Source organism: Micromys minutus, assembly GCF_963924665.1.
Source record: "Micromys minutus genome assembly, chromosome: 1".
Classification (NCBI taxonomy): domain Eukaryota; kingdom Metazoa; phylum Chordata; class Mammalia; order Rodentia; family Muridae; genus Micromys; species Micromys minutus.
Window position 1 is genome coordinate 76,773,023 of NC_137969.1, and position 12,556 is coordinate 76,785,578.

General features: G+C 42.9%; 1 protein-coding gene across 1 annotated transcript in view; it reads right to left on the reverse strand.

Annotated features, from left to right (window-relative positions):
• NME7 (NME/NM23 family member 7) overlaps positions 1 to 12,556 on the reverse strand; it is a 130,268-nt gene that overhangs the window by 26,413 nt on the left and 91,299 nt on the right. Inside the window, exon 13 of the mRNA XM_080936159.1 lies at positions 6,793 to 6,900. Coding sequence (XP_080792285.1) covers positions 6,793 to 6,900 — 108 coding nt within the window. The remainder of the gene's footprint in view (positions 1 to 6,792; positions 6,901 to 12,556) is intronic.

Here is a 12,556-nt window from a genome sequence, read left to right on the forward strand (position 1 = left end):
TCCTCAAGACCTTCTCCATGCTGTTCCCACGGTGGGATTTCCCCGGTTCCTTCAGCCATAGCTGCAGTGCTCCCGCCAAGCTCTCACCGCTCAGCTGCACTGCTCCCGCCAAGCTCCCACGGCTCTGCTGCAGTGCTCCCGCCAAGCTCTCACCACTCAGCTGCACTGCTCCCGCCAAGCTCTCACCGCTCAGCTGCAGTGCTCCCGCCAAGCTCTCACCGCTCAGCTGCAGTGCTCCCGCCAAGCTCTCACCGCTCAGCTGCAGTGCTCCCGCCAAGCTCTCACCGCTCAGCTGCAGTGCTCCCGCCAAGCTCTCACCGCTCAGCTGCAGTGCTCCCGCTAAGCTCCCATGACTCAGCTGCAGTGCTCCCGCCTAGCTCTCACGGTTCAGCTGCAGTGCTCCCGCCAAGCTCTCACCGCTCAGCTGCAGTGCTCCCGCTAAGCTCCCATGACTCAGCTGCAGTGCTCCCGCCAAGCTCTCACCGCTCAGCTGCAGTGCTCCCGCCTAGCTCTCAGTTACTCTCTCTGATCCTTCCTCACACACTCGCAGTCTGACAACACTTGAGTATGCTGCAGTTTCGATCCACACTACACCTCAATTCTGCAAGCACACTCATCCAGTTTTACTGATCCAAGTTCTGGTTTCCTACAGGCTGGAATGAAGCAGTATCCAGTGAAATGAAGAATTTGCATTCTCATCAGCAAATGAATGAAATTCATTACATTAAATTAAAAAAGTTGTTTTTAAAGTCTTTACATTATGCTAAAGGAATCAATGAGAGTTTTTTTTTTTAAAAAAGTTTGTGATATTTTAAGTTTTAAAAGTAGAAAACTGTGAGATTGGGCTTCGATCTGCATATATCTTATGATATGTTTGCGCTCACTTAGTCTAAACATGAAAAAGGAAGACTAGATTTTCCTGATTATTTGCCAAGCAGTTTAGTTGTATATTCTTTAGTTTGTACAGTTTTTAGCATGTATAAACCCAACATCACATTCTTGTGACAAGAAATCTTAAACCGTTTCTATTCCTTTTGAACTATGAAACATCAGCTCTGAACAAGGCAGAGAGCCCACAGTTCTGTGCGGCCTCCCTCACTGCTGGCTGCCATTCCACACATGGTGGCCTCCCTCACTGCTGGCTGCCATTCCACACACGGTGGCCTCCCTCACTGCTGGCTGCCATTCCACACACGGTGGCCATCCAGGACGGCTTTCACCACTTCCCAGGCAAATGGGAAAAGCAGGGCTTCTAGAGGTGGGCAGTGCCAGGCTAGGTGACATTTCCACCTGGGGACAAGGGAGGGCTTCTTCCTTACATGGAGTTGCCTGAGCCAAGTGGCCACAAAACCCAGAAAACCTGTAGTGACTTTTACGGCTGTTTTTCAACTATCAACACAGGACAGAGCTCCTGTCCCCACTGTCCATGCAGCAGCCATAAGGGTGAGGCTGGGGAGAGCATGAGTCAGCCAGCTGAAAGCATGATTCAGTGTTCTACGTTAAATACTGTCGGTCACAAAATGCCATTTTAAATCAAATCAGTAGTGATGCTAATGGGAAGTGATTCTCCCCCCAATGTCTCTACGGTGTGTTTTGAGATTGTCCGTGCTTGACAAGTCACAAGCATGAGGACATTAATGGAGGGAACATAACAGTGAGCGTGAGTAGTGTCTCTCTCTGTCTTATGGTGGCGGCTGTCCAAGTGTGCCCTCCTGATCCACAACAGTGCCAAAGCAGAACTTGGAAGGCCAAGTGCTCAAGTTTGGCCAGATGTAGCCAACCAGAGACGGAGGAGCTTGGTAGGTGGTTTAAAACAGCCTCCAGAAGATTCCACACTGCCGCTTACTTCAGGAGGCAGTGCTTTGGGAACAGGGAAGGAACTGAGACAATGCGTAAGGATTAGTAACTTGATCCTTTAAGGTCTTTTTTAGCCCTATGGTTTGTTATGGACTTGCCATAGTTACTAATGAATTTGTTTTTCAAAATAATTTTCTAGTGGCTCCACTGATTTTTGTAAGTGTCTATATGTCTATATACAGAGTGACCAGCCACATTAACCATGTCCTTACGGTGTCCATCATGTTCCTAGTCACAATGTGAGGAGAACTAAATTACAACAAGCTGGCATCAGAGATGTACTGAGAAACTGAAAGACTATGGACCTACAGTTCTCTTTATGGCCTTAGGCAGGACAGCAACTGCTCCAGGGTCATAGGATCAATGCTTGTAGAAAGTGTATGAAGAAAGCAGGTGTTTACTGGGCTAAGTTATTCCAGCACTTTATTACGCCGAGTAAGAGACATTAGTGGTTCCAATAGCACAGGCGAGGCCGAACAACCCTGTCGGCACCTGCACTCAGGGACAAGCGTCATCGTGGTTTGTTCCCATTGCTCATTCTGCAGATCCAGTGCCTTCTCCACACTGTCACTCTGACCTTCCTAAATGCCTTTTGAAAATCATGGCTTGTGAATATCCTGATGGCCACACTCATCCAGACTACCAACATTTTCCCTGAAATATCTTCAAAGTCATCTCCTCCCCAGTATATCTACACCTAAACACACACACACACACACACACACACACACACACACAGAGGACGGGAGAGAGAGAGAGAGAGAGAGAGAGAGAGAGAGAGAGAGAGAGAGAGAGAGAAACATGCCTGTTCTTTCTCCACGGACAGCCCGTGACCTGCTCTTCATACTACCCAGAATGCCCTAACACATACATGATCATGCTGCCTGCCTAGAACCTTGGGTCGCTAATGGCTCTGGAAGAAGTTCAGATGTCTTCACATGACTTTACAATGCTCCCATGACTCTTCTAACTTTTCATTTGTCACTTCCCACTTCCTGGTCAAAGCACCAGCCTCCCTAGACTATTTTTAGATCCTCAGAGAAAACCGTTTGTTCTCATCTTATGTCATGCTCCCTCTGACAGTAAACTAGTAAAAATCACAACTCTGCTTCCTCCAAGACAGAAACTCAACAAAGGGTAAATCACGAAGGTGTGGACTAACCTGTACTAACTACAGCCTGTAACTATGGAGCTGTCCAATCAGAACAGGCTCCCTACACTTAACATCTACTTCCAGCTAGTTCTTGAGTCACTAGAACAAGAATGTATTCATAAAGACTTGTCTGAGTTTCAGACTTCCTTTCATTAGCTCTTGGAGCAGGCAATGTTTAAATGCTTCTTAAATCCCAGTTGGCAACCAAAAACTGATATGACAGTGCTACAGAATATTTGGAAAAGAAAAAGAGGGAAGATGCATTTTTTCCATTATATAATGATATTTTACTGCTATATTCTCAATACAATGTGTGGGGGGGTATATATATATATGTGTATGCAGTTGTGCATATCTATGCACCCCCGTGTTTGGTATCCTTCCCATAGGGCTGTCTGCTCTGTTCCTTTAATGCAGAGTTCTCACTGAACACTTACTATTGTCAGGTCGGACATAGTCCTCAATGATTTTGTTCCACCTTCCTTTCTGCCCAGCAATGGAGTGATGGGAAAATATGGCCACGTGTCTTTTTACATGGAAGCTAAGAACCCAAACTCAGGTCCTCACATGTCTACAAGTGGTCTTACCCACTGAGTCAGCCTCCCCATCCACAATGCAAGGTACACTGAATGATGGATGATATCTGACCCTTGCCCTGGAGTACAGAATTCAGACCTTCCTGAATATGCTAACTACGCACTGGGAACAGCACTGTCTGTCCCCGCTGGAGGTACTAGGTATTTTCTCCAGTGAAGGCTGGGAAGGAAATGACTAGCCATGATCCTGCATGACCACCAGGGAGAGGCTAAGAATGGCCTTGAAGTGGAGCAGGGAAAGTATACACAGCTATGTCACAAATAACAAAGGGCACGCATGGTTCATTTTCTTGGACAATGAGGAATTAATGACTCCTTACTTGGGGAACACACACCATCAGCACAATGAACTGGTCAGTGTCATATTAGAGGGGCAAGGGAAAGCTGGCTAGAAACGTGTCTGATAAATAACCAAGTAGACGAGTTCATCTGATTAGAATTGTTGTTACTTCCAAAGAATTCAAAGTCAGACAAGCAAACTGAAAACACCAAGTATCTGTGTCAGACCAAGAGAAACGAAGGAGAAGATAAACAAACAGTGCTGACTTAAGTGCTGAAGGTGGCACTACACCTCTGCTACCTCTTAAGCCGGATGCTCACTGTGTGGTGACAGAGAAAAATGCCCTTTGTGTTAAAAATCCACAGAAGCTCCTCAGGAGTGGGGTGTTGGTAGCTCCTCAGGAGTGGGGTGTATTGGTAGCTCACTTCCACATTTCCATAGAAACCTCTGGTGGTTACTGGACTTTTTCTCAGAAAGTGAAATTTTTTCCTTGTTAAGATTATATTGCTGGTATATAACACAGCTTGTGTGTGGAGGTCAGAGGATAATCCGCTCTAGTCAGGTCATCAGGCTTGGTGGTAAGACAAGTCATCTTGCCAGCTTTCAAAAACTTTTACATAGACTCTCAAGGAACAGGGCTTGGTACTGGTATTTTAAAAACTGCCTTGATGACTCTTATATAGTAGCTCACACCTTCCTAACGCAGCCACCCTTTAATACAGTTCCTCATGTTGTGGTGACCCAAACATAACATTATTGTCATTGCTACTTCATAACTGCAGTTTTGCTACTGTTATGAATCATAATGTAAATATCTGGGTTTGGTCATAGGTGGCTCCCGTGAAAGGTCATTCAACCCCCAAAGGAGGCAAAACCCAGAGGCTGAAAACTGCTTTGAAGGCAGAAAGAATGTTTGTTTGTTTGTTTTGTTTGTTTGTTTGTTTGTTTGTTTGAGACTGGGTTTCTCTGTGTAGCCCCAGCTGTGCTGGAACTTGCTCTGTAAACCAGGCTAGCTCCAAACTCGGGGATCCATCTGTCTCTGCCTCCCAAGTACTGGGAGGCAGTACCTGCCACCATACTCATGAAAAGGCAGAAATAGCCTTAAAAGGCCTAAAAGATTTTATCTTAGATGTACGAATCAATAAAATAAGTACATATTAAGAATACTAGCAATTTGTGGCCATTTATACAACAATAAATTTATTATTTATCTTTTAATTGACACAAAATTTTTAAAAATTGTAAGTTAAAATTTTTTTTCAGGCTTGAACATGGTGGCTCATGCCTTTAATCCCAGAAGTTGGGAGGCAGAGGCAGACAGATCTCCGTGAATTCAATGTCAGCTTTGTCTACATAGCAAGCTTCTGGGCAGCTGTGCCTACCTAGTCAGAGACCTTGTCTCAAAAATAATGTTTTCCAATTAAAAAGTCTTCCTTTGGGTGAAGGTTCTATGTAGGCACCAGTTCAACGTCTCTACGCTCAGTGAGTTGTGGGGGCGTTATCTTTATCAATGGAGCCTCACTGTCAGGTCGTGGGTAGTAATTTATTGTCTTGGCAACAGCCTGGGTTGTTTAGGGATTTCCATAGGACCCCTCTGGCCAATAACTCAAGTGCATGTAACTTAGTCAGGGTACTGAAAACAAAAACAAACAAACAAACAAAAAAAACTCATAAAAGCCAACCCAGTCAGAAAACCTTTGATGTACAATGCTGTTCTGCTTGTAAAATATGCCAGGGCAATGGTGGCACAAAGCTTGTATAGGTGACCAACAAATATCTGGTTTGACTTAAGGCCCAGTCCAACACTGCTTGGGTGACCAAGAACCAGATACTAGACAGCCTAGGGACCTAGGGTAAAACCAAACACTACTAGTCTGAAAAACGCAGTGAGATGAAATGGCTCCATGATACTCTGCTATCCTCATGGCTCACCTCCCTTCAGCCGTCAGAGCTCAGGAATCTCATACCGAAGACAGGAAGAAGACTGTGGGGGCCAGACACGGTGAAGGACACCAAGAAAACAAGCATCTAAATCAGCATGAGTGGAACTCATATGAACTCACTGAGACTGAGGCAGGATGGGTCTGCACAAGGTCCTCTCTGTATATATTATGGCTTCCAGTTGAATGTTGTTATGGGCTCCTGAGTGTGTGAATGAGTGGGTCTCTGATGGGTGTGCCTGCTCTTGGGCTCTAAAGAAAATCTCTATGTTATGTTCCTTCCTCTCAAGGATAAGGGCTACTTGTAAGAGAGGAGAGGTAGAAAGATCGTAAGAGCCAGAGGCAGTGGCTGACTAAACTAGAACACTGTTTTCTAGAGAGAACACAGCAGCTGCACATAAAAACTCACAGTGATTGTGATAACACTTATGCAGACTCAAGTCAAAAAGTCTTTATTTGAAGGGAGGTAGTCATGAGTCCTGCTCCTAGGTAAGGAGACACTGGCAACTGGTAGCTTTTGGGAAAAGAAGAGTTGGTTTTCTTTAACAGTGTGACTCCTAACAGAACAACATATGGCCCAACACCTAGGAGATTTAGGGCACCACAAACTGGGCTCTATTTTTTTTTTTTCTTAAAAAAGGTAGCTGGGTGGGTTGGGAGGTGAGGATGGGTTTGGGAAGAGTTGGGATGGGGTCTGATGTGATGAAAACACACTGTATGAAATTCTCGAACAATTAGTAAAATTAATTTTTTAAGAAAGAAATTCTTTTGTCTAACTCTCCTGAGTACCTGGGACCATAGGTGCACACTTGAGTATATGTGACTTATTGGGTATACTAGAATGAAGGTATTGGATGGCAAAAGCCACCCATAACCCCAGACCATCAGACGGTTCGTGCTGTGCAAGAACTATAGAGATTCTGGCAAACCTGAAACATAGGCAGGCTTCTCACGCTGCTTGCTTACCTCCAGGAGCCCATCCTCCGGCAGATCTGTACAATGCACAGCATTCTGAACCTTTGTTTTACCAAAAATTGCTCTGAGGGTCTCAGGTCGTAAATGCCGGGCAATTTCCTATGAAATACACATACATATATAGGTTAAAGTTAGTCATTTGTAATAATAAGAAAAAACATTAGGTACAGAAAACATATTAATTATTTTATTTTATAAAATTCAAGTTATATATTGAGGCTGACAACTTTTTCTTGGAAACACCATAAATATATGAAAACTTTGATTACTGAAAAATGTATATTTACTAGTATGAATTTTTTTAAACATTAAAAAAGTGTTAGTAGGTTGGATGGTGGTAGCCATGCCTTTAAAGCCCAACATTTAGGAGGTAGAGAGGCAGGTAGATCTCTGAGTTTGAAGCCTTCTTGGTCCACAAAGCAAGTACCAGGATAGCCAAGGCTATACAGAGAAACTTGGTCTCGAACCCCCCACCCTAATTTTTTTTCTAGTGCCGTATTTCTCTCTCTCTCTCTCTCTCTCTCTCTCTCTCTCTCTCTCTCTGTGTGTGTGTGTGTGTGTGTGTGTGTGTATGTCAGAGGATAATCTGTGTGAGGCAGTCCTCTCCCACCACGTGTGTCTGACGTATTGAACTCAGCTTATGAGTCTTGGAAGCAAGCTCCTTTACCTGGTGATCCATCTTGTCTGCCCTAGTGTACTGTTTTGAATAAGAATGACCTTATGGACTCATATATTTGAATGCTTTCTCACCAGGAAGTAGATCTGTTTGAGAGGATTAAAAGAATTAGAAGAAGTGTGTCACTTGGGGTAGGCTTTGAGGTTTCAAAAGCCCACTCCAGGCCTAGTCCTCCTACCCCCCTCCTTGCTTGCAGATCAGGATGAAGCTCTCTCCTATTTTGCCAGTGCCACAACTGCCTGCTACCTTGTTCACTGCCACCATGCCATGGTGACAATAGATTAACCCTAGGAAACTGTAAGCAAGCCCCCAGTTTAATGCTTTGTAAGAGTTGTCTTGGTTACACTATCTCTTCACCACAATTTTATGTATATTATGACTAAGATACATAAAAGGTCTTTTCAGTGGTCCAGTGTATAATACATTATATTAGGAGGCAAACAATAACTATATTTCTTTTTATCAATTGACTACTGGACCAACATAAAATAAGATTACTGTGAAAAAATATTTTTAAGGATAGTTCACATCTTCATTTTGTTTAAAACAAACCAGTTTTGTGGTATTGATTTTAAAGTTTTAAAAACTTTAAATCAACCTAGCATTAGCTCATCTTCAAGGAGATTAATTACAGCCATTTGTCATCTTAAGGACACACTGAATCAATCTGAGCCTATGTACTGAATTTAGGCTATGTACTGAATGGAGCTGCAAGTTTCTATCATCTCATAGCATTGTGAAGGTTACAATGTGGCACAATGTGCTACCCACCTGATTGTAGTGCTATGAGTGTAAATACACACACTGCCAGTCATACACAAGGGTAGGAATACAATTATGCGGAGTCGGTGACACCTGGCAGTGGCGTGGCGGGACTATGTGAGCAGTTGGTGTGTTTCTCATGCTAGTCTCTGCATTCTTGCAGCAATGCTCTTACTTATTAGACCAAGCAGGGAGCAGCCTCCACTGCAAGACTTTAGGCCTTCATTCTGGATCATGTAAAAAAGGTCCTGCAAGATGGAAATGCCCTAAATGCATATTCCACAGATGATCAAAACACAATGTAAGGTGAAATGCAGAGAGTAATCCTTTCTCATCACAAGCCCCTTCCATGATCCAGAAGCTTTTCCCTAATTATTTCTAACAGATTCCTATTCTTTCTTCTATGTACACCCTATGCTGAAAATCATTAAGCCTTTCTTAATGAGCAGAAATAAGTTCCAGACACAAGGCCGCACTAAGCACCAACAATTTCATTTAATACCATAAACAATTCTTTAGAAGGAACTTCGGCATTTATACATGACAGGTTATGCTGAGAAAAGTGGACTCCTTAAAGAGTAATATTTATTTACACTTAAAACAACAGCCTTTCGAACCATCAAGTTTCTGGCATACTCATGCCCATGGACAATATGGTGCCCAGTTCCCAAGAGCTTGGTTCTCATCTCTGCTTAGGTAATCCTGCAGCAGGAGTAAAAAAAACTCATCCAAACGAATGCCCTCTAAGTCTATGGCAGAAAAAAAAATCACCATACAGTGTGGTGACTAGCACAAAACTGAACACAAAGAGGAGGTTGAGAACCTGAAATACTAACTCCATATCTTTGAAGGAAACCTGCTCCGGGACTCAACTTTGACTTTGGATAACATCACTGACATAAAATTCCATGTGGCACTCATGTGAGATAGTGTCAATCCAACTAGCATTAGGTTTTAAATGTATCTAAATGATTTTCCAGTTGTGATATTAGACAGATTTGAATTCCTAAGAACGAAGGTGCCTTCTGGTGCAGGCACACACCTGAGCACGGTAAACATCAGACTGGGTTACAGCAAGTAATCTGTCAGTGTATTTGTCTGGCCTCTCCACTACCACATTTAAAAACTACACTCTGCTATGTTGCAGTGACTAATATTCTTTCTTTTCCCGTCCTTCTCCCTCTGACTTTTCCTTTCTCCTCTTCCTCCACTTCTTATTGCTTGCTGGGTATCAAATCCAAGCACTCGAACTTGCTAAGTAACCACTGTATCACTGAGCTCGATCTCACTGTTTTGTTCATGTTGGGACATTGTCTCACTAAAGGGCCCAGACTGTTCTCAAACGTGCAGTCCCCTCCCCTCAGCCTCTCAGCAGCTGGGATTACGAACCTGTGCCACCATTTCTAGCTAATTCACATTCTTATGTGTGACCTGGAGGCACATGACCATGAGGCAAGAGTCTCACACAGGGATAATCTCTTCCTCACAGCTGCAACAATGTGCCTGTTTCCTTGGTTACATATTTTCTAAAGTGGAACCATTGTGCTGGGACTGTGGATGTATTTCATAATTCTACCTACTTAGGTGGCTGAGGCAGGATAATCTTAATTTTAAAACAATGTATTACTATTTTCTTTTATGTATGGATGTTTTTCTACCCTGTTCCTATACCGTCTATCAAGGATCTCAAAGAAGACCAAGCCAGGTCTCCTGCTGTTGCCACACCATTCCCAAATCTATTTACAGCCCCATGTGGGTGTCACATGGGAAATGGTATCACACACACACACACACACACACACACACACACACACACCATACACATACCACACACATCATACACATGCATATACATGCACACACATACAACATACACACCACATACATACACACACACCATACACATACCACACACATCACACACATGCACATACATGCACACACATACACCATACACATCACACACACACACTAAAGAGAGAGGGGGCTAGAAAGGAAAACAGAGACAGGCAATTGTGGTTAAATGTGTTAATTATTCCTTAAATAAGAACATTTAATAAACCACAGCATGTTACTTGGATAACTTGGATATGAGTAACCATCAGAAAACTGTCTTAGTGTCTTCATTAACAGTTTTCTCCACCACCACAAAAAAGAACCTTTCCTCAGGGGTTACATCTGAAAGGCAATGTTATCCTCTTCCTAATAAAATTGTAATTTGTGACTATAATCTTATATCAAATTTACAGTTAAAAAAAATCAAAACAACCCATCCTATCTCCTTATTCTCTTCTAGATTATTTGGTCTCCTTTTTCCACCAAAGCATTGCTCAGGGACTATTAAATATTTATTTTTTCTCTTATACAATTGGAACAAAGCAGGCATTCTAAAAATAAATGCCAACTTTGAATTTCAATCTAATGAATATCTTAAAAAAACGACAGGAAAAGCAACTTCAAAATTGCCACCCAACAGTAACTAATCAAATGTGGGACAAGTCAATCCAGGCGCTCACCCTGCTGGTTGTCACATGTCCTATCCCAGATCAACCCCATCACCCCCCCACCCCACCCCTCGACTTCCTTCTCAGCTACTCACCAACTCAGCTTCTCTTTGATTCACTGTTGTCCAAACACCCAGACTAGATAGCATAGGCTATGTCAACATGCTAAAGCTCACAGATCATTACCTAATTTATTTACTGCTCTGTATCCTAAACTCCACACTTTGTCTAGTACATGATAGTTGCTTGACTGACTGCCAGTGTGTACATTTTATGAATCTCTTCCCAGAGTTGGTAAATCCATTGGAAGTGCAGTGGGTGTTTTACTCATCTTAATACATCTGGTAGCATTTGGTACATGTTAGACAAGGAGGGACTTGGCATACATGTCTGTGTTGCACTGACCTCTATATTTAAGTATACAAAAAGTATACACATGGCTTATGAAATACACATATTTCTAAAGTCACTCATGCAGTAAAACCTCCATGACTGAACTGCAGATGGGTTAAAAGTGAACTCTAGGAAATACAGTGCACTGATCGGATCTTACACTGGGGAAACTCAGGAACATTCTAGAATTGCAACTATGTACAGGAAAAGCTGCAGCTACTTCTCTACCTGCTTCTTGTGGATGAAGCTTTGCCTGGAAAGTCTTGATTGAGACTTGAGATGTACACAAATAACCAAGCAGCCCCCACAGGCCCCAGCTCTAGACACCACTGCCCAGTTCTTAGGTGGGTAGGCCTCAGAGGAACCACAGGGTAAGAAGAACACACCATCTCTGAGAGTGTAGGCCCGCACTGTCTATTTTTCCAACCTGCAGCAAATCAATACATTCACATTCCTAGAGGTGTCTTTTGTGAGAAGGGCATCTCAGAGGAGACCTCAGAGAAACAGGCTTTCTAGGGCAGATATGCTTTGGTTATTTTACTCAGCTTTGTTTGAATGAATGTGCTTTAAGACAAAAGACAAGGGGGAGGTCACAAATGTTCTTAAATTTCAGGCTAAAATAATGCTGACATGATATATTTGGTCCAGCTTAGAAACTGATACTCCAGTCACATCTACATAGCAAGCGACCCAAAATGTATCCAGGGGCTGTCTTTGGGTGTGCTTCTTCCCTGCCCACTCACCAAAGACATCCATCCCTTCAATGCATGGCCAAACACACCTGTCTTGGCTAAGGAGAGAACTCTCTCTGTGCTTTCATCATCCATCATTTCCTCCAGACGCATATGAGGACACAGAGCAACAGCCACCAGTGGGATCATTACTGTTGCCGTCTTTCGTAGCTGGAACTCACTAGGCTGAGAGCATCAGCTTCTTGCAGGGACACTGGCTATCACCAAGGACGAGTGCTGCTCACGTGACACATTTTCAAGATTCAGGAAGACATTCTCTCTTGAGTTCAGAAAACACTGGGCTTTTTGTGAGCAATCCATTTGTTTTATGCCCACTGTATTGATAAGGTGGGGCTTCTGGCAGCCCCTGTATCACTGAATCCCATTTGTACCCATTGAGCACCTTAATTATTTTTTTTTTTGTTGTAAGCTAAAGATTCAAAATCAATTTCCAGTATAAATGTTGTATGTCAGCAGGTAATTTGGTTATAATGGTGCTTTTCCTTTAAGATTTCTCTGTTGCTGGGTCCTCTCACAATGAATTTTATGCATTCAAGCTTTGAAAGATTTATTTACATTATGTTGTTAAACCTCTTAAAATAACAAGATGCCTGTTTAAGCCACTTGCATTATTTACTTATTCACGTTACTGTTATTTTTTTACACTATGGTATCTTATTAAGAAGTGA